The 24,616-nt window shown below is 39.7% G+C and overlaps 1 protein-coding gene and 1 non-coding gene across 2 annotated transcripts in view; one reads left to right on the forward strand and one right to left on the reverse strand.

Moving 5' to 3' along the window:
- Nucleotides 1–24,263, forward strand: part of LOC108438350 (fibrinogen C domain containing 1) — a 102,523-nt gene extending 78,260 nt beyond the window's left edge. The window contains exons 6-7 of the mRNA XM_017716091.2: nucleotides 12,162–12,341; nucleotides 22,066–24,263. Coding sequence (XP_017571580.1) covers nucleotides 12,162–12,341; nucleotides 22,066–22,328 — 443 coding nt within the window. The 3' untranslated portion in view covers nucleotides 22,329–24,263. The remainder of the gene's footprint in view (nucleotides 1–12,161; nucleotides 12,342–22,065) is intronic.
- LOC119262759 lies at nucleotides 4,226–4,280 on the reverse strand. Its single transcript, XR_005129882.1, has one exon. It is a non-coding gene; the product is annotated as a U7 small nuclear RNA (small nuclear RNA).
- Nucleotides 24,264–24,616: the final 353 nt, after the last annotated feature.

A 24,616-nucleotide genomic window follows, 5' to 3' on the forward strand; every position in this document is an offset into this window, starting at 1 on the left:
ATGACATCAGCGTGGTCCCTGCTGAGTCATTGGGCACTATTAAAATATTGCTTTATCTGTGATTTATCTGCAAGTATGATCCACCAGAGGCCCTGAATTAAACACGACTTTGTTCAACTTCCACACAGTGTTTCAGTAATCTTCATTTTGATTGTTTGAGGCTCACTACTTATCTTTTTTTCCACTGGATAACACTGAGCAGACACTGCTTGCTTTAATGGCTTCCAGTTTTACGCAGAAGCTGGGAATGACAATGAAAACCCCAGTGATCTTTTTTTGTTGTTGTTTCATTTTCTTGACCCATTTTTTTTTTCATCTTTATTTCAGTGTAATGGTGATTTGATCTTAGCCAAAGGCTTTACTTGACACACTATAAGACATTAAGCTTTTTTAGGCATCTGAATTGGGTGACTAAGTGTTTCTCCCTTGATCTGAAAGAAAACAAGCCATAGAGCACTGATATCACACCCACAGTATTTATTCATACCATTAGTAAGCATCTGCTTTACGCTCTAACTCCTGCAGCATTTTACTCGAAGTGACGTGTAAATTAAGTGAAAGATTACAACCATGGTTCATACTTTGATTAATTAACTGGCCTTCTTTATTCCAGTGAAGCAAAATTGAATTACATGTTGTGTGAAGCTTAGAGAGATTATCCAGCCAAGGCCTGAAATTCTTTTGTTTACAGGGCCAGATGCAGAGCATGCTGCTGTTGAGATATGAGCACTGTTTTGAAGGTAACTAGTTGTACTCCATTTCATGATTCAAAGGCTTAATAGAAGTGATTTTTCAAAGGCCATTATTTTCTTAGTCTCTGCAACCTTCTGGATGCTCCACATGTTTCTTCGCCCCATGGTGCCCATTTATTTAGTTGAACCTGAAAGCAGTAATGAACAGTAATGTGTATTTTGTGAAGCGTTTCAGAGAGAAAAAGAGGCAGCCAGCTGGAGAGGGGAAATCGGGTCAGCACTCTGAGAGATACAGCGTAATGCTGATGTCCCTGATAAGATTTCCGTTGGTGGTGACACAGTGCTGCCTTGATGCTATCAGAAGAAGCGCTCAGCCCAATTTCTCATCACAAAATGATCGACCATTAGTGCAGCACTGAAGCATAGAAGAAGAAGAGGAACAGAGACAGAGCTTGCTACCACACTATTAATGACATAAACAAGCTGGGTGCATGTAATTAAGTCAACGTAGACAATTGCATTGTTGTTTTATGCAGCGTCTATCTACACTTGGTCCTGGTACTTTTTTAATGGAAGTGTAGATTTGAACTATCATAAGTATTTCTGGAAACAAGCTCTTAAAATGGAGAGAGTGGAGTCAAATCTGATCTGGCCATTTCAACCAGAAGGAGAAGCGTGATTTTTTTTTTTCGTGGGTCTGGCTTTCTAGACCAATTGTAGCCCGACTTCTGTATGTTCTTTCCTCTTTTTACAGTTTTGCACTCACTCCTTAAGCCACAATCGACAAAGCCAGAATACGAAGTACAGTGTGCAAGTCAGAAACCACGCAATATTTATTTCATTTCCGGTCAGAACAGCCATTAAGGAAAAGTATTCCCGTTTACTTTCAGCACTGGGGGAACACAGAAAATAGATATGTCGAATATTAAATATTTCTTTATTTACTTTGTCCACATTTTGCCTTTACGACAGCTTCCGTTTTCAGGAGACTTGCTTTCAGTTTTCCAAAGAAATCAAAGGTATATTTTTCCATACATTCAGTCTAAGAATTAGGTTGCATCTTATAATCCAAATAATGTTGAACACATTCAGTCATGTTAAGGTCTGGTCTCTGGGGTGACCAGTGGCCAATCCCTTGTTCTGAGGACACCAACAAAAATGAACCTTTTTTAATTATCAAATTTTCTTCTTTTTTGTCTGTTTCCTTTTCTTAGTAATGGCTGCTTGACAGCTACACATTTTGATAAATCCATAGTGTTGAGTTTTCTTCTCACAGTGGAAGGACGGACAGAAGCACCTGTGGATTTTTTCAGATCTGAATCAAGAGTGGAGCTTGATTATTTTGTCCTCTCTCTCAAAGATGAAAGCTTCAAGAATGGTTTATCTGATGGGGACAGTAGGTGGTCTACCAGGTCTTACACAGTTGTTAGGAGTCCCATTTTTCACTTATTTTACTTTAGCATTCCCCTTAAACATGCAAGCTTAAATTTAATCTTCTGAAAAAAGAATAACTTGTACTTAATGGCCATTTGACTCCAGATGAAATAAATGAAAGTTGGTCTGTGATTTTGCACAGTACTGTAAATCTCAGCTATTTTGCTCTGCCCCTGCACTGAATTGCACGGCAAGACTACAGCAGTTACAGGCATCTTTGTGAATGAAGACAGTTGGGATTAAGCCTTTTCAGACCAGCTTTAGTTTTGATCCTTGAGTTCAGTCTCTGCATGTGCAGAGGCTTTTGTTGATTGTATGTTCTATGCAATTGGAGCTTGTTGATCTTTCTCCTTTTCTGTCTGTTTTCATAGCACTCTGTTTTCCTTTGAATGGACTTATCCTCAGTCGTACGGGGTCAAGCAGTGACCGCCTCAACCAGAAAACCACTGACACTAGGAGACGTTATTTCAGCCTGCAAAATTGTACACGGGGGGAAAAAAACAGAAAAACAAGAACCTAATTAAATCTCTCTCTCCTGATTTGCATATAATTGAGCTCAAGGCAGACAATGTATTTGCCAAGACAGCTCAGAGCAAGGAATGCATGTGCTGAGCATTTTTAATTCATGTGGAGCCTCAGAAAATGAGTGAAATCAATATTGGTCCAGAGGTGGCTGTGATGTGTGGGGAGGTTTAGGCGGGTGGGGCCAGGCTTGTTATGGAGGATGATTCATTCTGGAAAGTTACTGTCACTCAGATGCCAGGTGTTCAGAGACCCCATACCAAGACCTGAGAGCTCAGAGGGACAGCATAGTCACCTCCACAGTGCATGCATGTGTATACTAAAGAGGAGTGTGTTGAGTGCTGGAGGGCGAATGACTTTGTATGCGTTCATGGAGGCTGGTGTGTGTGTGTGTGTGTGTGTGTGTGTGTGTGTGTGTGTGTGTGTGTGTGTGTGTGTGTGTGTGTGTATAAGCTTGTCATATGTGTTTGTGTAGGCGATATGCCACCTGCGAATGTTGATACACTGCACTGAAGACAGGTTTCTAAACCTGACCTGTCTTATCTGCAACATGAAGACTGCATTATGGCAACCTTAGGAATGATTCTCATAATGAAAAAGTGAAGCATTGAATGTACTTGGTTTAAATGTTTACCTAATTTCCACACCAGTGAAACATTTGACATTAACACCATTTTTTCTTTGGGTTTACTGGGTTTTGCCAATAAGAGTGTTGCAGATTTGTGGCAAGGAAATTCATTGCATCACCTTTTTCAGTAAAGTCAACACATTAAAGTCTGAGACACTTCAGCCAAAATGAAACTGTTTAAACTTTTCCTACATTTGTTGTAAACATGCTCACTTGCATCCTACAGTGGTGCGCAGTAGTCCTCAGAGTGAGATTTTCTGGTTTACACACTCGGAAAAACCCTTTCTGGTGCATGTTGAAGGTGGCAGGATCTTTTGAAGAGCTACAACGGCTTTGGGGTGGAGCAGGCTTTTTTGCTAGCTGGTGAATGCAGACAGAAAGCAGATGGCTAAAATTTCAACTAGGCAGCCAAATATCTTATTGCAGCCACATAGCTGCATGAACTTTCATCCTTACAGTGGACTTTGCTCGCTAGATGAGGAGGACAACAAAGTTAGCAAGATACCTGGCTATCTAGATACCTCAGCTGAGTTTGACCTCTTTACTCTGTCTAAAATAACTGGTGTAGGTTTTGTGCTGAATAAAGATAGAATATTTGTTTTCTTTATTATTTTGTTTGTTAGCTGAGGAAAGAGTTACACTAATGTTAACTCGGTTAAATTTAAGGGACCCTTATTAGTCCCACAACGGTGAAATTTCACCTCAGTGAAATTTAACCCATCTGTGCAGTGAAACACCACATACATGCTAGTGAAGACACACACTAGGGCCAGTGAGCACACTTACCTGGAGCGGTGGGCAGCCCTATCCACAGCGCCCAGGGAGCAGTTGGGGGTTAGGTGCCTTGCTCAGGGACACCTCAGTCATGTACTGTTGGCTGGGGATCAAACTTGTGACCTTCCAGTCACAGGGCCGCTTCCCTAACCTCTAGCCCACGACTGCCCCCTTGGAGGACTTCTTCTTTTGAAGAAACCTACTAGACAAATTCTAAAAGCAAATTATTAGCCTCTAGGTCAGTGGCTGGGCTAGGAGTCATGATGGCACCACAGGGATTCCCAATGGTTGATCATGTATTTACTGTGATGAGAAATCATTGATGAGCAAGCAAAAGTCTGAAAACAATATAAAACTGAATTCTGTCAAATCGATGAGGCTGAAGGATGCAATTCTGTGCTACATAACACAAGAAATAATATATTAAACTCTAGCTTTAGATGCTCCTTTAAGGCATCCTTAGAAAGTGGTAGAATATGCAAATGGTAATGGAGTAGCCAGACTGCTCTGTTTGAGCTAAACAACCTCTGCAGCAGCGCTTACATATAGCTGAGCTGGACTAGTGGAAAGGGGCAGCTGGAGGAAGTCAGTGACAAACCGATTATAGATTGATACCCTGTGTGGTCAAAACAGCACAAATAAAGGCTCCTTAGTGGACTTTGAACGGAGAATGAATGCAGTAGCCATTTGAAGTGCTCTTCCAAATTGAAGTGTTTCTTTTTGTTTCAAAGGGCCCTTAACAGACATCAAGATTCTTTGTGCTGTTATTACTGGGTAGGATAAACATTGTTATTAAAACAGGCTGTTTTTCAACTTTCATCTTCCATGTAAACATTCATTCCGTTAAACTCTGATATATACCTGTGTTAAAAAATTTGGAATCACTTGCAGGAAAAATTTTTCAGCAATTTAACCCCTTAAATGGCCAGACACACATCTATAACGTAAAAACAGTGCAACCGGTTTGTACTGAAGTCCCTGTAGTTACTTAATAATTAGCCTTATTATATAATAAGCCTGGGTTTTAAGGGGTTAAATACAATGCTAACCTGTACAATGGTCGGTTATGTATTATTATATATATTATTTCATATTTCAGGAATGAAATGAAGTGAATGTAATGTTTTTGTTATATTATCTGCCTTGAGATTTGACCCGTCTTTGAAAGATAATGAATTCTAGATTCATTTTATTCATTCTTGGTGAATTTTATTATAACTTCATTTTCAGTGCTAGACTGCTTTTACTTTAGAATCGTCTGCAACTCACCATTCATTGTGGACACATTTAACATTTTGCAGTTTTTATTTACAGCTTTGTAGCGTTGTACTAACTACTTGAAACAGTGAAGATATACAAGATTCATATATTAGAATCATTTTTATGTTTATGAGTCACTGTATTGGTTTTATATTACAAAAACAGTCAGTAGTTAATACAGACATTAATGAAACTGCTAAAACTGCTGTTTGAAAACTGTCCAAAATATTTCTAAAATCTGAAATCTACTGTGAACAAATCACACAACTTGATGGGACAATCTTATAACGATTATTATATAATATATTATATAATAGTTATTCATAATTCACGTTGTGCCTGTTTAAACAGTGTCAGAATCATTGCAATGCGTGGAAAATGTGTTTGAAAATGTGTTGCTCAGAGGGTCCATTTTCACAGTAGATTTAAAATATCAGCTCAAAACTGAACACATCTGGTTACACTGGCACAGTGGCAGGAAGCTTTGTAGCTTTGAACATGTACGCATGTGTGTGGTTTATGGATTACTGGGCAGGAGAAGAAAAAGGCTAAACAACTGGCTATCAGGGCCAGCTTGTCTATTTGGAGAAAGCACTGTAACCAGTAGCGTGTTTTTAATGTGCATCTGGTAAAAAGCGTGCGCCATGTGGGCAGAGTCTTAAGTCCTGTAATGGCACTAAACAACCTTTGAGTCTTGTTATGATTATTGTATCTTACTTGTTAATCCAAGTGAAGCATTTCTATATCATTCTAGCTCATGTCTACTCCCACTCCTCCTCCTCCTCTTCCTCCTAAATGTGCAGCAGAGCCCCTCCTGCTACACAGATGGAGAAGCCTGATTAAAAATTAATGGCAAAGCCTTGTTGCATGGGGAGAAACGGAGAGTAGCCCTGACTACGCCAGACTGCTTCGCTACCGTGATGCAAAAAGATAGACTCGTCTCTTTTTCTAAAACAGTTTTATTCTATTAACCGCCAGACCATATACCACACATACCAAAATTCGTTTCATAGCAGTCTAGGTAGTCCTTGAGTCCTTCGCACATAATTAAGTCTGTCATATTGTTTATGCCTATATGCATGCACAAAACAGTCATTTTAATCAGCCATTTTAGGCCGTAACATACCCCCCTTCATTCATGCACTTTATTTATGTGGAAAGCCTTAATGACACATCCTTGACTGTCATGATTTATGCTATAATCATAGTAGGCGATTGTCGCCTTTCACTCTACTTCTGAGTGTTTTGAAGTTAAAATGCAATATTAAAGTGGCTTTTACAGACAAGTTAATTAAGTACTGTAAAGGTAGTTATTGCTACTACACCTGACACTCAGCTTTAATTCAGAAAAATGGCTCACATTTTGATTTATCTCCTCCAAGAAATTGCTTCACTTCATGAAGTGAGAGATCCTCTGGAGATTTAATTAAACCTTTAAATTATGTAAATTCTGAGGAAACTGACTATTTAAATATAAGCAGCGCACTTAATTTTTTTCTTTTTTTGATACCTTTGAATTTTAAATGATTTGCCTACAGATGTGTATTCTTCCAACTCAATAGCCAAGAGCCATCCTCACTTGCACTTGGCTGAGAGTGCTCTATAATTGGCTAAGCACAGCCGTAGCAGAAGTCTTTAAAATTGGCGCGTATAGTAAAATTTTATTCCATAAAGTTACATCATTAAATGAGAGCGGCCTTAGATTATGGCTGCAGAGGCACGTTAGTGATTCTAGATTAGAACACATTATAGACCATTTTCAAGAAGAAGTGGGCTTTACACATGCAAAAAATATTAATGGTGTATTACAATCAGTACCACCTATTAGAGATCAAAAACATGTTTTGAATTCTACATCAGCTGTGATTCTTTTCAGAAACCTGAGATATGGGTCACTCTACAGAAACATCTACTTTTCTATCTACCCATAGTTGTCACTGGTGTTACCAATCCTCATTGGTGTTGCACATAAGAAAGGTAACACCAGAGACATTTTTGATTTAACAAAAATAAAAAAAATACAGTTTTGAAAATGACTGCTACAGACCATCAAACCACATGTTGTCAATCATGGAACATCCACAAAAATATGTCATTTTTACTTTGATATATTTGTATTCTATTTTTTTACAATTACCTTAGAATAAAGTAGATCACACTAAAGACTTCAACTAAAAGCTTCATATGAAATCCTGAGCTAAATGAAAAATAGCCTTACTATGCACTTTCTTCACAGATCCTCAGAAAATAGGTAAAAGGACGTGATGTCATCTATTTGATTTATATTTTAAAAATGCGGTAACACCAGTGACACGACTCTTGAGGACAACAACTTTCTTTATATACTTTATAATGTTTATTTGGCATTTGTTTTCTTTATGTCATTTAATTTGTAGTTAGAATGGCAGAAAAATGTGTTGCTGATTTTTTTTTTTCTTCAAGAAACATGACTGTGAGGACAAGCACTCCTGTGGTGCTTGGAATTCTAGATAATTGATTTAATAGACATTCTTGCTAAATTGATGGCTGAAGAAGGTGTAATTGCTAAAATAACTTATTGTTTTATTTTAAAATATAAATAAATTGCAACCCTAACATGTTTTTTTATCGTAATATATCTAGCTAGGGACACAAAAATGGACATTTCTGTAGAATGACCAATATCCGAAATGGATACACAACATTTTGGACTGAAACTCTTATATATAACTGTGATTTATATAGAAAAAAAACAACAAAACAAGTGTAGCGCCATCGTTTGTAATTTCTTAGGATTCTTATCTTTTTGTGGGGTTTGTTTTATATAGAATCAGTATTAACATTTTAACCTGTTCGTCATGCTTTTGAGCTGCTATTAGTCAAATTTAGAACTGTATACTGCATATATAGACGTTTACACACTATTAGGGTTTAACTCCACCTTCTCATGGTAGTTCATTTTCAAAATCATGTAGTTTTTAAGCATTCCCTTAAAATATGCCTGACTTTATGTATGCCAGACTTCCATTATTGCAGAAGCGGCTTGAGTAAGGTTACTTTTACATTTGATCAAGTGAGCTAGCAGTTTTAATGACCTCGAGTTGCCTATGTTATCTAATATCATTAGACTACTCCGCTTCAGAGACCAAGCTTTCAGCTTCCATTTACGTAAGCAAGTCTTGGCGAGCGTTCATTAGATGAAGGGGTCCTGAGACTACCCTTTGTCATTGTCATTAAGCTATCCAATTATGACGAATTTCCTAATTAGCTTAAAGTAGGATTAGTTTTAATGTAACCGTTTTTTTTCCTGTGGTGCCTTGTCTATAATTTAGTTCCATTCAGTGGAGAGCAGGCAGCAACATAGCTTCATTTCGGAAAAGCTTTGCCTGCTGTTATTCTGGATTGAAGAAATTAACAAACTTCTTTCACTGAAATAAGTTATTTTTACCAGAGAGACAGCGTTCATATTGGGAATGCACACAAGGCCCAGCTCTTAAGGTCATCGCTCTCTGTGAAGAAAAAAAATAGAACCTCTCTTTTATTGAATAATGGCAGGAATTCAGAGGAGCTCTTTGGTTTATAAACATTACAAATCGGAGAATATTAAAGGGCAAAAGGTTTGTGTTTGATTTTGCTGGGTGCTTTGTAGGCCCAGGAGAATGATAGGAGAAAGCAGCCTGTCAGGGAAAGCAATCAATGCCCAAAACAGCAGATTTCAAACTGGCTTTGTGTCAACAACGCTGGCTGTGTGGAGAGGACACTGACTGAAAGACATGACTTTTCATTAACTTCCCGTAAAGCTCAAACTTCTGCCAAAAGCAGAATGGCTGAGACATATATTTAAAGGCTAGTTTCAGTATTTTTAAACTACATCCCTATATCTTGGTGTCTGCAGCATGTTGTCTGTCTTTCATCACAGGCACTAATTTCTGTGTCGGAATCTGTAATAAATAATTTACAGCAGCAGTGAGACTTCAAGATAATGGGGCATGTTTCCACATGCAAAGTCTTAAAGTTCAGAAATACCCATTTGAAACTGCAACGCTCCCAGTATAGCAGTAAATGTCTTAAGGCTATAAATATGGTATAATTGATATGGTATAACCTCTCCAGGGTTGTTTCATGATATTGCATTTTTCTTTATGCTAAAGAAATCCTGCAAGTCATTCTCCTTGACACTGCTTTATCAAAGATCTGAAAATGTTTTGAAAATATTAGCCAAACAAAACTGAACCACTGATATATAGGTGTGTTGATATGGACAGCTCAGTCAGGGAGTGAACTATTCCTCTATGACTTCATTACATCCTCGTAATCCAGTTGATGACAGCGGTTCTGAATATATAGCTGTATGGTAATACCATAAACAGACCGTGTTTGATGTTCAATCAGCAAGGCAACGGCAGTGATTCACCCGGTTGTGTTCTGTAAACAGCTTTTCCACACAAACACACAACAAATCAAATTTTACAGTCTTAAAGAGATGTATAAAAAATCACATAAAATCAAAACAGCATGCCGGCTGGTGATTCTGATGTATTATCCCTCTAAACCTTGGACTGGCACTGTGCTCCATTTGCGGGTGCCTGGGTCGAAACAGTAGTGACCTTCCAGTGTGAATGACCCATCCATTTACTCCATGCAGAGGTCATTAGGGTGGCATTTATGCTTGGCAGTTTCCACCAACATGCTCAGCTGCTGGTTGGACTTGCCACACTCATCTTCTTACTGATAAGAAAGATTATGACCATCTTTCTGTGAGCAAAACAGATCCCAGGCCCTCATTAGTATTATGTCATACAGGGGTGAATGAATGAACTTTCGCATTATCATCCGGTGTCAGTGGGTTTAGTTTTTAGTGGCTCAGCAGCTGTCATTAACATTAGATGACTTTACTCTGTCTGAGACTCGCAGTGCACTTTGGCGCACATTCAGCTGGTGATCTACAGTATTCACTTGAAATTACGAGTACATTTTGGAAATCTCTGTGAAAAGTCACTGTGAAATTTTATCTTAAAATTTGGACACTAATGGAATTTTTCCAGGAGTACCAAAACATTTGGCACCAGAAAATTGGAGCTGTGTTTTTTCCTTTGGTCACGTACCAGAGGTTGCAGTTTTATGGCTTTTGGCACCTGCTCAAGAACAAAGGGACCTAATAGTTCTTAAGGCTGTTGTGAAGCTGCAGCCAATGACATTTTATCAAATTCTTTACTCCTCCAGGTGAAGATAAATCACTATCACCTGATCAGAAAGTGCCCTAGACTGTAAACTAGAATGGCATATTGATGTGCTGATTGCTACTTGATATGGATAGAATTTTAGAAGAAGGTGATGCTAATGCTAATATCATGCTAGCCTCAACAAAATTAGGGTTTTTGTTTGATTTTTTTTAACTCAACAAAGAAAAATAAAAGCTGTGTGTGATTCCATGTGTGTAGACGTCTGTGTGAGTACAAGTGCAGAAAGATGGATTATAATATTTCATGTCAGCCAATAAGTTAAGCTCACAAGCAAGCTAGGTAGCTAACTTACCAAACTACATGATGAAAAAGACAACTAAATTGTTAATTGTGGTTATTATGGTGGTTCCAGCTGTCTCTCAAGCAGGTGGAAAATAAGCTAGAGCTAGAACTGTAAGTTCTGTTGGTTCTGTTTCAGTCATTTCATTTTTTGAATGTAAATGTGTCCCTGAACTGCAAATATGGATCCATTTCAGGCACAGCCATAGTTTCACCAAGCATTGCTCACTCAGCACAAACCTTGGGCTAGAATAGAAATGCGGTCTGTGTGTTTTCACTCAGTTGGAGTCTCTTATTATTGAGGTCATTTTACAGGAATTTTCGTTAATCTGAAATCGATCTGGGGCCTCCACTGGTGCGAATCACCAATCTGAAAATGTGCTTGGAATACTGTGGAGGGTTTTTTTTTTTTTAAATTAAAGAGTGTTTCAGAAAGTTATTTGGCCCCAAAGACACCCTTCTTAGTAATTCTACAATTAATGCTAATAATGACTCAGCTCTTCCTGGCGTCTCTGTAGCATCTGCTCAGCTCAATATGTTGTTTTTGAAATGAGAAACTCTCCAGTTAGCAAATCTGGCCCCCTGCAGATGGAGCACACTTACCTGACACCTTCCCCTGCACTCCGGCTGAGTTTATGCTACTGTATACAACAACTCCACAGCAACAGCAAATCTCGATTATGCCCAACAAAACTCGGCCATATCGATTTTCTGTCCTGTTGTTGTAACACACATACACTCTCAGACCACTGCATGGTCTTCAAAGGGAATTCATATGTAGGCAAGTACATTAGTTTCCTGTCAGATGCCCTACCTCCTCTCCATGAAGCCAGGGTCAAGCATATTAAGTGTGAAAACTTACTGGAATCAGAGTCTGCTATGGAAGTAATGATCCCAGGAAGGCCTGAGTTCTTTGGAGTGCTGTTTTGTTCACTGTTAAACAGGAGTCGCCCTCGTTTTAATTGAAACCATCACTAGCAGCTGTGAACAGGATGAATCAGGTGAACTAGTCTCCTCTTGTATTTACAAACATTTATGTGGTGCCCATTAAATGTTCAGAATCTGCTGAAAAATAATTAATATCAAAAGACTTACATGCTTTAGTGATACTATTACACATCTGATACAACTAATCAGGGCCATCTAAAGATATCGATTAGTTCATGTATAGAATTAAACTCTGCAAAAAGGTGGATCTCCAGGTCTGGGGTTGGGGATCACTGCCTGACACCACATAACACAGACTAACTTTGTAAATTGTATCGACAAGTACTTTCACTTAAACATGTATTATTTCCTTTTTATATCCAGCCTAGCAGGTTCTGACCTGAACTAACTATTGTTTTTCAGGTTTGAAGCGGATCCACACTCTCACCATTCAAGCTAACTACGAGTTGAGGATTGACCTGGAGGACTTCGAGAACAGCACTTCCTTCGCGCAGTACGGATCCTTTGGAGTGGGTTTGTTCTCGGTCGACCCAGACGAGGATGGCTACCCGTTGAGCGTAACAGACTACTCTGGCACAGCCGGTATGGTACACTCCCCTTGTCCCTCTTTGTCCAAGAGTTTTAGTGTTCAGCTGCTGTGCTGAGAGCTCTATATTCCAGACTGCATCTATTAGATTTATGGGGAAGGAGGAACCCTTTCAGAGATGCATTCTTTATTCTAAAGTCACACACGGTAAAACCAAACTGCACTCTGTACAGCTTTTTTTCCTCTGGAACAAAGATTTTAAGTATAGGCCAACATTTGTTTGTAAGGAAAAATCTGGAGTCAAAAGTGGTTTATTTTTAGACCATCTGTCATTATGAGATGGAAAAGGGAATATTGGCTAAAGGGCTAAAATGGAATTCAGAATAATACATTACCTTATGTTCCGTCAAAGTCTGTTTTGTGAATTTGAAACAGTACACGGCTTTGAGCAAGAGCAGTTCAGGCTCTCTGGAAATTTGCTTCTTTCTATCGACGGGAAGTTTAGTACAGTGCCTAGAAGGGTCATATTTCATAAAGTGTGAACGCTTTACTGGAAAGAGTGAGTAGTGTGAGGATATTCTAAAATTCACTGGATATTGATGTGGTATCCATTCTCTGTTCAGCCTATTTGGGCATTTGTTTCAAGAAAGAATGAGTTTTTACATTCAGAAGAGACTGAGCTTTAATTTTCCTCTGCTCAGAACAGAAACCTAAGAATAGAAAGTATAATAAAAATCCATAGATTCATTTAAAGCCTCCATCCCTGTCAATGCTGGTACAATAAGGTACATATTTCTGCTGTGTTGCATACATGCATGTGGGTGCTGGTTATCTCAGTCTGTGGCGAGGCAGAGAGAGGAGCGATTCTCCATGCTTCACCTGCGCTGCCGCCAGGACCTCTTTTTAACATTAATTGGGTCCCCGCACTCTGTCATCCCCGGGTTCTGCTCCCCTGCTGCTGGCCTTCTCACCGGGCCAGGGCTCACAGCTGACCTTCGGGGTGTGCCAGAAAGGCCAGGGATAATGAAGCGGCCGAATACATCTGTGGCATCCCAATAAAGTGGGCAGTTTGCTTATTATGGGAGACATAAACAAACAGTCCTATTAACATAAATCAGGGCAAGAATGCTGCTTCCGGTCTGGTCTAATTAGCCAGGATGCCTTTAGGTTCCTGCGTCACAACATACACAGCATTAAATTCTTTTTTATCCATTCAAGCATTCAAGCTTGTTTTTTTTTTTTGCATTTTAATTCAAGGTGTGCTCACAACACATGTAATTCTCACTTTGTTGGTTAGCATTGTGCACTCAAATGGAAGAAGGGCATAAACAATACATTTACACAGTTTTCCACACCAGATAAGCTGTCATCTTTGGTGTCCAAATTTTGCTTCTTAAATTTAATGCTGGAACTACACGGCTAACTTTGCTTACAAACACTAAATATCAACAATCCCTAAAAATATTTTTCATAAATACAACCCCAAAACATCTCTCAGTCCACTTAACCGCATTCAGGACTTCATTGAAGTCACACAGATTTTACAGCACAGCATGACGTACTGTGACCTGTGAAACAAACCACATTCAGTGTGTAGCTGAACGCAGAGGGCAGCCATATTAGACAACTGTGTTTTGTGCCAAATTCAGACTGTCCTGCAGAATCTGATTCCCATTTACGTGCCAGCATTTCACACAGGCATATAAACGTTTCAGTTTTAAACTCATACACTATATGGTCTAAAGTATGTGAACACTTGACCATCACTGCTATATGAGCCTTTTGGACATCCCATTAAAAAAACATGGGCATTAATATGAAGCAGGCAGCCACTTTGCAGCTTTAACAGCCTCTTCTGGGAAGCCTTGTGCTCATTCAGTCATAGAGCATCTGTGAGGTCAGACACTGATGTGATCAATGATTGGATCTGTTGATTTGTTCACAAGTCATATTTCACCGTAAACCACAATGCCAAGTCTGCTTTGCCTTGATGAAGGCCTGTATGCGGCTTAGGCAGGTTGAGGTAAGTTTTAGGGGTGTATTTAAGGAAACAATTTGGGTGACCAATGACTTTTGGTGATTATTAGCAACATTAACCTAGTAGCTCCAGCACTAAGCTAAAGAAGCTAAATTTTGTCTTGGCTGATTAACATATGTTATGCAAGCTTATGTTGCTCTCCACGTATCTGGAACACACTGGAATTTATTAATTATTTGTTGTGCTGAAATGCCAACAAGCCATGCAGTTAATAATCCTCACATTTTAAAACTCTGTTTAACAGCTGAGTGCTGTTTCAGTTTTCTGATCTGGAAGAGTACACTTGAGCACTCTGAAGGCATGTATTAATGGTGAAGTCCTGCACAGACTGTGCTGAAACTCTAACAAAGCTTGGTACTGGCAAGACATTTATCAAGATCTAGTCACTGATCTTTAAAGTCATTAAAGTTGCATGTGCTAAACATTTAATGCATGCTAAAAGCTAAATGTAAACATAAATATAACTGTTTATGTGGGAATGCTAATTAAGTTAGAAAGAGGAGTGCCTTTGTGAGTTCCTTTTAGGTGGTACATGCAAAAACACTGTTTTTAGATCCACAGGGCTGTTAAGCAGCACAGAGGGGGAAAATATTTTAAAATAATGGTCATTTTTCATGCTTATAAATGTCTGAGTCAGTCTAAAGGTCTTGTCTACTAGCTTCTGTCACAGTCATCAAATGCCATATATAATAAAATGTAAGGAAATATGGCATAATGATCATCCTACCACATGGTTGTATTAATTAAGTATTAATATAGCCAAACTTAGGAGGCAAGAGAGAGGGAGATTTTATCAAATACAAGAAGTGTAAGTAAGGCTATAATAGAAAAGGTCATTTCAGTGAAATGCTTCATTTCGATTTTACACATATTTCAACTTAACTGCCAAACTTCAGGGTTTCTACGTTGCTTTTTAAAATGCTGGATGACTAAAATGGGATCATAGAAAAAAGAACAAACACAAACCCATGAAGCAACTTTTCTAAAAGGCAGATTAAGGTTATGTTGGGGCGAAAAGCCCTGTACCCTCGACAACTTGAATAATAGTCTGTCCAGCAAATGGAAGGCCGCCGCTCCAGAGAGCTCAGCCATCACTGAAATGAGAAAAGAAAAGTCCCGACAGGGGGTTGAGGGGATGAGGCCTGCTGGAGCTGCCAATGGCAGGCAGCAGTTCAGCATATGGGAGTTATTCACCAACCGTCCCCCCAGGCTTATTGTTTGGAAGGACGTACTTGCATGTGCAATTCTGTGTGGGCCAACCAGGCACTAGCGGCTGCCCAAAGTAATAGAAAGTGGCAGTAGTTTCGTTGAAAGACCTCCAATAAAGATATTGGTGGGGTGTGCACTAGGCCTGTACATTAACTCCACTAGATTGACTCTCTTAAACTTGGTGTAATTTGCCCATTAATCCATGATGTCAGGACAGATAATAGGTGCCTTTTGTCTGCATAAATGTCTTTTGTTGTACATCACACACTGTTCTGCTGCGATGGGACCACTGAGTCATAATTCCGTTCTGAGCAAACAGTATGTGTGTTCACAATCTTTAATGATGTGCTCGTTAATGAAGCACCCATATGATGCAGGAGTGGAGAGAGAGAGAGAGAGAGAGAGAGAGAAGAAGCAGAAGGTGTGTGAAAATGTGAGATATGGGTTCTAAACCTCCATAGATCATTCTTAGCAAACATCTTGAGTTGCTTCAGCTACTCCAACCTCATAGGTAGTGTTAATGACAGTTTTGTTGCCACACGCAAATGTTTTCTCTGCCATTAGGAAGGCCAGGAAAAGAGGAACTGAATTATACGCCAGCTTTTGATAATTTTGTAACAATGCTTGTCCGAGTGAAGGCATGCATAATTCTCCTCTGATGTTCTAATATATTCATCGCAAGCCTGTTTATGGATTCTTGTGCATGCCTAATGACTCGTATTGCTTTCATGGGTAGGTGGGTCCATCCCAAGACGTTTGATTTGAATTTTGTGGCCTACCTTCGTGCAAACACGCTTCACCCAGCCTTTCAGGTGCTGGAGCTTTGAAGGCTGTTCTACTGAGAGAAAATGTTTTGGTAAAATGATTGACTCGGTGTATGTGTAGAATATTCTGGTATCAATTTGTACACGATCAAAGATGTGTTATGCTTTGAAATGCGCTGCCTCGTGAATACCCACCTACAGTTGAGTTTGCTCCTGAGGGAGTTTAAAGCAGGATTCCACCTAAAAGTGCAGCATGTTGAGAAGGAAAAAGAATGTAACTGCATCATACTTTCCAATATGGAGAACCTACCTAATGCTTTGCCTGGAGCAAATTTAGGATAGCCTCCCACAGCAGGAGGTTAGCCACAGGTTAGCCATCTTGCTTAGGGCAGTAGCCATCAGCTCAGGTGGGTTATTGTGCCATCACGCCTGGTCTTGAAATAAAAGTCTTGGAAAAGTGAAAAAATAATTTTAGTCTGCAGGGAAGCCATGATGTCTATACTTGTATAGCAATATTGGTGTAACATATTTTATATTTTTTTTATATTTACTTTTTTACAGCTTCCATTAATTTCAGGAGACTTCCTTCCAGTTCTTCAGAGAAATCTGCAGGGAGATTTTTTTCACATCTCCAAAGTTTAGTCTTAGAAGTTGGTTGGATTTTCTGCTTCTCATGATCCAAGCAATCCCAAACATACCCCATGAGACTGAGGTCTGGCCTCTGGAGTGGTCAGGTCATTGTTCTGAGAACACCAGCAGCTTCTTTGCTTGATTTGCAAATTTCTATTTCCTTCACTCAGTTTACAGCCTCATGACAGCTTCACATCCTTTCAGACTCATAGCGCTGAGTTGTTCGTATAGTGGAAGGATGGATAGAAACATCTGTGAGATTTTTTTAGACTGAAGCAACAGTGGAGCTTGACTATTTCCTCTCTCTCTAAGATGAAAGCTTTAAGTGCTGTTTATCTGATGGTGATGGTTTTGGTGGTTTACCAGGTCTTCTATGTTTTTTAGGAATCCATTTTCCTAAGATAAGATCCTGGATAATCTTATACTGAATCTCCCCAGAAATCCTTTGAAAGGAATAACTTGTACTTAATAGCTGTTTTGACTAAGTTAGATAAATGAAGGGTAGTCTCTGGCTTTTTTCATCATACTGTATGTCAGGTTTATAAGACATTCTCTTGGATGGAGTGTTCAGGATGGCTTAATGCACTGTGTTAGTGCAAATTTAAATATCCTCTAATACCGTGATATTGTACCAGTATCACCCAGCACTAATGGGGTTTTACATAGTGGAAGTAGATTAGGTGGACAGCATGCCAGGGTGAGACAGACGGTACCATATTTCAACCAAAAGACCCTTAGTCACTCTCATTACTTAAAAAAAATGCAATCCCTTTTTACATCCCAGCATTCAGTTGTTTTACTGGTACCATCACTTTGGTCATTCATCACCTCATAGAACACGCTGATGAATCCACGAGGCACCTGAAACGAATTTATGACGTGTAACTCTGCTTTATGATATGACATAACTATATCAATGGGATCTCCTTGGTTGAAATAAAAGGGCTAGTGTGATCCATGCTGCTGCAGAATGGAATCAGCATCTGTGGAGCGCAGAGTCATGGCTTCACTGTAACGCTGGCAATAAAAGCTGATCTCATCAGCAGGGCCTGGGTTCAGCAGAGCCTGGCAGTGTGCAGGCAGAGAGCCGGGATTAGATTAGCCTGAGCGCTCACAGCAACATTACATTCACGAGCCATGCAGTCCATCACACCGCTTAAAAAGGGCACATTAACCGCTCTGCTCTCTCCATCTTTCTCTTCTTCCTCTTCAGGCTTGAAGTGTTGTCTTCCTGCTGCACACATCCTATATTCTTCTCTCATTTTGTTGCATTCATATGAAAAGCTTAGACAGGATATGTCTATAGGAAAAGAAAGAAAAAAGTTTAAGTGGCTATGTCCTACATTTTTATTGTATTTTATTTGTTTGCTGATGTCCATTTTTGTGTGGCCTTGTGTCCCTAAAACAGTCCTAATTCATTTTTTTGACCATTTTCCGACCTCTGTTTCCTTGATTTTCATGACTAACCAAAACAACCAAAATTTGAACACATTTGCAGTTTAGCTTCCATGTATGAGCTGTATGGACTGAGGGATGAATTGTTTTGAAAGTTTATAGTTTGTGTATTAACATCCAACTCTTTAATTAAAAAAATATCTTACATTAAAAACGTTATTAACATAAACAAATCTGAAAGGGTTTTACACAGTTTCTGTTTCCCACTCATTGTACATTCTGAACACAATGTAAGGGGTAGTTGTTTTTAAATGGTGATTAAGAGAACTATCAACCCCAGTTTCCACTCCATCAGACCCAATGGAGCTAGATTTACTAGATTTGCTTCTATTATTTAGAAAATACCTTTCGATCTCCTTTAGAGAATGTGGTGCCACTTAAAATAAAAAGAATAAGACAGAAAAAGCTCTCCCCATGGTACAACGATAAAACCCGCACCTTAAAACAAACAGTTCAGAAACTAGAGCGGAAATGGCGACAAACCAAGCTGGAAGTGTTCCACTCTGCCTGGAAGGGCAGCTTTATAGAGTATAGAAATGCTCTCACTAAAGCTCGCTCAGCATATCTGGTCTCTTTGATCGAGAATAATAAATATAATCCTAGAGTTCTGTTTAGTGTGATTTCCAGAATCACAAAAAATCAGGCAGGTAACTGAGCCACAAATTCTGGCAACTCTCACCAGTGAAGTTTTTATGGACTTCTTTAATAATTAAATTGAAAATATTAGACAACAAATTCAACCCACAGTGTTTAATCCAACTTGGCTGTCATCTGACTTGGCTGATATAAAACAAAACACAGTTGTAGAAAAAAGGCTAGAAACTTTTTACCCACTCCCACAGCTAGAGCTAGAGAAGATTATCTCCTCTGCAAATTTCACAACCTGCACACTCGATGCAAATCCGTCAAAATTACTCAAAGAAGTACTGCCAGTTATTATAAACCCTTTTTTAACTGTAGTAAACTCATCCCTTAACCTCGGCCATGTGCCCAAAGCTTTTAAACCAGCAGTTATCAAACCTCTGATCAAGAAACCAAATCTTGATGTTAGTGTAATGTCAGGCCTATTTCTAGCTTACCTTTTATATCTAATACCTTAGAAAAAGCTGTGGCCCAACAACTGGATTCAGGCCACATCACAGCACTGAGACGCTCTAGTTAAGAGCTTCTTGCCTCTGATCAACGCTACATATCCCTGTTAGTGCTACTTGACCTCAGCGCAGCTTTCAATACAATAGACCACAATATTCTCATAGAAAGGTTAGAAAACATGGTTGGAATCACAGGGACAGTCCTATCATGGTTCAAGTCTTACCTAACAGAATGTCATCAGTTCGTCAGTGTAAACGATTTATTTTCCAATTATTCAAAAGTAAGATTTGGAATTCCACAGGGTTCTATTTTAGGACCGTTATTATTTACTCTATACATGTTACCGTTAGGCACAGTTATGCCAAGTAGCCATGGCATTAACTTTCATTGTTACGCAGACGATACGCAACTGTACATATCAGCCAAGCCTGATGACAAATACAGATTAAAGAAAATAGAGGACTGTGTAAAAGATGTGAAAGGCCGGATGTTACTTAATTTCCTCCTACTAAACAGTAACAAAAAGGAGGTTCTCCTTCTGGGTCCAAAATTGGCAAGAAATAAACTACCTAATTTAATTTTAAATCTTGCTGACTTTCCAGTTACACCTGGCTCAGCAGCAAAAAATCTTGGTGTCATAATTGATTCAGATTTATCATTCGAATAACACATAGGCAGCATCACTAGAACAGCTTTTTTACATCTTCACAACATTGCCAAGATAAGAAATGCCCTAAAACACTAGTACATGCCTTTATTACTTCCAGGCTAGACTACTATAACGCACTACTGTCAGGATGTACGAGCAGGAATCTAAGCAAACTTCAACTAGTCCAACATGCTGCAGCCAGGGTCCTCACTAAAACTAGAAAATTTGATCATATCAGTCCAGTGCCATCATCACTTCATTGGCTGCCTGTTAAATTCCATATTGATTATAAAATTCTTTTATTGACGTATAAAGCCCTACATGTGCTCGCTCCTGAGTACCTGCAAGACCTGATTTCCTATTACGAGCCATCACAACTACTCAGATCCCAGAGTGCTGGCTTATTAATAGTCCCCAGAATTCATAAGGCTGCAGCTGGGGGAAGAACTTTTTCTTATAAAGCCCCCAAACTCTGGAATGATCTTCCAGAAAAAGTCTCAATCTTTAAAACTAGGCTGAAAATTCACTTGTTCAGTTTAGATTTTGGAAGGTATTGTTCCCCCTTAGATAAAGGCAGCAGATCCAGGGGTCCATAGACACACGGAATTATAGTAAACTGAGACGCTGGTGCTGTCGTCCTGCTGCTCTCCCGTGGTCACTCAGGATGGGGACCGTGGAGCGGAGGGATGCCATTCAGAGTGCTCCTGTGTCTGTGTCCTTCTGGTTCTATCCTTTTAGTTAATCTGTCATAGTCAGATCTGCCGGAGTCATTAGCCGCACTCTGGAAATGTTCGCATTTCTTGTTTTACATACAAACATATAGAATAAAACTAATTCCCTCTCCCTGCCTTTTTTCCGAGTATACAACCGCCCACGTGTCCGGCCAGACACTGAAGGATGACTGACTGTCGAGCCCTCTTGCTACCCACTTCAGACCAGCTACCGCCACCTACCTTGGACTAGCTGCCCACCCTACACTGATGTTTTCATAGACTCCTAGCTATTACTACTACTAATACTACTACTATTAATATTAGTAGTATAATCACTTGTAGGTAGTCTGACCAGAGGAGGATGGGTCCCCCCCTGGTGAGCCTGGTTCCTCCCAAGGTTTCTTCCTCAGCTCTAAGGGAGTTTTTCCTCGCCACCGTCGCCCCTGGCTTGCTCTCTTGGAGGTTTTTACATTCTTGTTAAACCTTTGTCTTTCCTGGAATTCTGTGAAGCTGCTTTGTGACAGTATACAAATAAATTTGATTTGATTTGATTACAGACACTCAGATGTTAAAATTACTCAGAATGCACATCTCTGTGTTCCTGCCTCTGTGTTGGACGTTGGAGCCCTGTTTTATGCAAAAATTGTTTTGAACACATGCAAATGTTTCTAATGCTGCATTTTGCTGATGAACTGGTTCATCCAGACTTCGAGTAAGGGAGCCCACGTTTCCACAAACATCAACATTTGTTCTATTCCTTTGCTGTGGCTGAGGGCAAAAGTTGGGAAAATAGAGCTCTTGTCTGCTGTGATATGTTGCTTTTGTCATGGCAGAATTCTCTTTCGCTGCTCCATTCAATAATAGGGAGTATTTGGTTTGCGATTGTTTGTCTACTATCATAATATAAATGCAGTACAAGTTTGTGACTAGTAGATTAAGCTGTGTTGGCATGTTTTAAGTACTCATAAGCTAATTAACATTGTATCAGCAGATTGTGTGCAACAAAGCAAAGACCCTATGAGGATTATGTGTGCTTTGACACAGTGAATTACATTCAGCTCTGTTTCCGCTGTTGAATCAATCTCATTTATTCAGTCATTAAATTGCATAATAAAATGTAATTGGACCCTGTGATTCAGTAGTGTTTTTACCTTTTCTTCCCTACCTTGTGTCACTCTCTCACACCCCTATCGTCTCTCTCTCTCTCTCTCTCTCTCTCCCATGTCTTAGGTGACTCATTGCTCAAACACAATGGCATGAAGTTCACTACAAAGGACAAGGACAACGATCACTCGGAGAACAACTGTGCCTCCTTCTATCATGGAGCATGGTGGTATCGCAATTGCCACACGTCCAACCTGAACGGACAGTACCTGCGCGGACAGCACACGTCCTACGCTGATGGCATTGAGTGGTCCTCCTGGACAGGGTGGCAGTACTCACTCAAATTCACCGAGATGAAGATCAGGCCCACCCGGGAGGAGAATAAATGAGGGGACCACTGGATGGACTAAACAAAGGCAACCATGCAAAAGAAACGGAGGAGAGCAGGCCTGTAGGTGTTAGAGACACTAACTACAGAAACGTGTGAGAACTGTGTGATGATGTAGTATCCCCCCGACCCCTCCAATTTTGCGTGGTTCTGTTTTAAGCCCTCTTTCCAAAGTACCCCATCCCGACCCATCTTGTAGTGCAGTGTTAGTGCTGAAGCGCATTAGGCAACTGTTTTGCTCTCGCTCTCCTGGTCACCTCTCTGAATATTATTATGAAATAAAGTTCTTGTCCTTTAAAAAAAAATAATTGTTGATAAAATTTATAAATAAAAAAAAATCAGTAGCTGTGGAATTTAGCAAGGAATATGTGTAGCCTTTTGTTTCAAAAGACAAAGAATTATCCCTCTTACCCACAGAGATCCAGGGTTGTCTTAAAGACCGAAGACAAGCTTTTCTATTCTGTTTTATTCTGTCATCTTTTCAGCCAACGCTTTGTCAGGTAGCTGGGTGTGTCAGGTTTGCGCCACTGCATACCACCCCTGCTTTGATAACTAGGAGAAAACCGGCTGCCCCCACGTCGACCAAAATGCATAATTGACCTGCAGGGATGCTGAGAAGGAAGACAGTCGAAGGAGACTCTCAGAGCGATGGGTCCAATCAGAGCAATTTTTCACTCTGACAACTCAATGGCACCATAAAGCGTACAGCACGGTTACTGCGAGGCTTATCAATGGAGCGGTGAGGTGCTCCAAAGATACAATGCCACTATTCATGGAGCGTTCGTTTCGTCATGCTGACAAAGGTTGAAAATGTGGATGCATCACTGTAGCATTTTATGGAGTTGAAGATACTGGAATTTATCAAAATGTTCTCATAATACTAGTTTGTGGTGGAATGCTATGACTGTACTACTAGATGGCTGACAGAGCACAGCAGACTGGAGATATCAGTATTTAAATCATTTTGAGGCTTAAGCTTAATCTAGGTCTGGGAAACTAGCCCTTAGAGTCTACTGGGCTTGTCTTTATTTACACTGTAAAGCAAAAATGTCCATCGCATCTCATCCGCTGTATATTACCCGCATACATCAGGTCAATGAGAGGCGTATGTCTTGTTTTTTCAGCTGCATCTAATAAGGAGAGATCAGGAGGTCTACTATAGTGTTCAGCTCTTCGGTTCCCCGGGCTGGTAGAGACATGTGCAATATTGCTCAAATACAAACTACCTATGCCTCATAAAGTTTGGGCAGTTACAACCACCCCTCTCTTGGCAAAGAAATGCTTCTCTTAATCAAAGCGAGTTTACAGCTTCCACCCAGCCATTTACTTATTTCGTAGTTAATTTATAAGCAGTTGGTTGTCAGTTTCAGTACTTAAAACAACCAGTTTGCTTTTGTACCTTGGTACTGAAGACATTACTGCTGATTTCACTGTAAATTCTCCCTGATTGAATTCAGCTCATACTGAATGGGTTATGGCGCACAGTTCAGTGTTACAGTCTGAGAAACGTGTACGTCTGTTTTCTTATTTTAGCTGTTTGTTATGATGATATTTGATGTAATTGTAAAATGATTATTGTCTGAGATGGAAGGTGTCTGCACTTTAAACTTAAAAACCCAGTGTTTCCATAGCAATGTGTCACCTTTATATTTCTATTGAAAAAGTGAGAAAGGTTCATTGTTCATAGTGGAAATGAAGAAGCCCTGCAATTTCAGTCACATTATTTTTGCAAACACTGAAAATTGAAGAAGAAATTTGTGCTTATTCCTGGTAAAAGACCAGTATTTATGTGTTGAAAAGCTAACTCACTGTCAGAGGAACTCAGAACTACAGTCGAATGAATAACTGTCAGTGGCCCTTCAAAAGTAATGCACTCAGGCAAGCTGACGTTTTTTTTTTTTTTTTCTTCAAAATTATGACACATTAACTCTCTGAATAAGCAGAGCCTGGGGCCTCAGCTAGCAGTCATTGCTGGCAAGATGAAATGATTTTTTACAGAGGATGATGCTCTATAGATGGAATGGGTTTGACAGCTAAAATATTCCCCTCAGACATGAGTGGAGGGCTTTTTGTGGTACAAGTGTTCTCATATTCTAGCATGCGACAACAAACCTAATGCCATTACCTGGACTATTTCACCAGGTTTAGCGGCGCGGGAAAAGATTTTCACAGACCAGCTCGCTTCAGTCTCCTTACCTTGCTTTTGACTGCTAAAGATGAGAGTAGTTTGCAGCTAATTTAAGCTGCCCAAATAGGCAGAAGCTTATAGTCACTTCACCATGTAAAGCT

Source organism: Pygocentrus nattereri, chromosome 28, assembly GCF_015220715.1.
Source record: "Pygocentrus nattereri isolate fPygNat1 chromosome 28, fPygNat1.pri, whole genome shotgun sequence".
NCBI classification, from domain to species: Eukaryota; Metazoa; Chordata; class Actinopteri; order Characiformes; family Serrasalmidae; genus Pygocentrus; species Pygocentrus nattereri.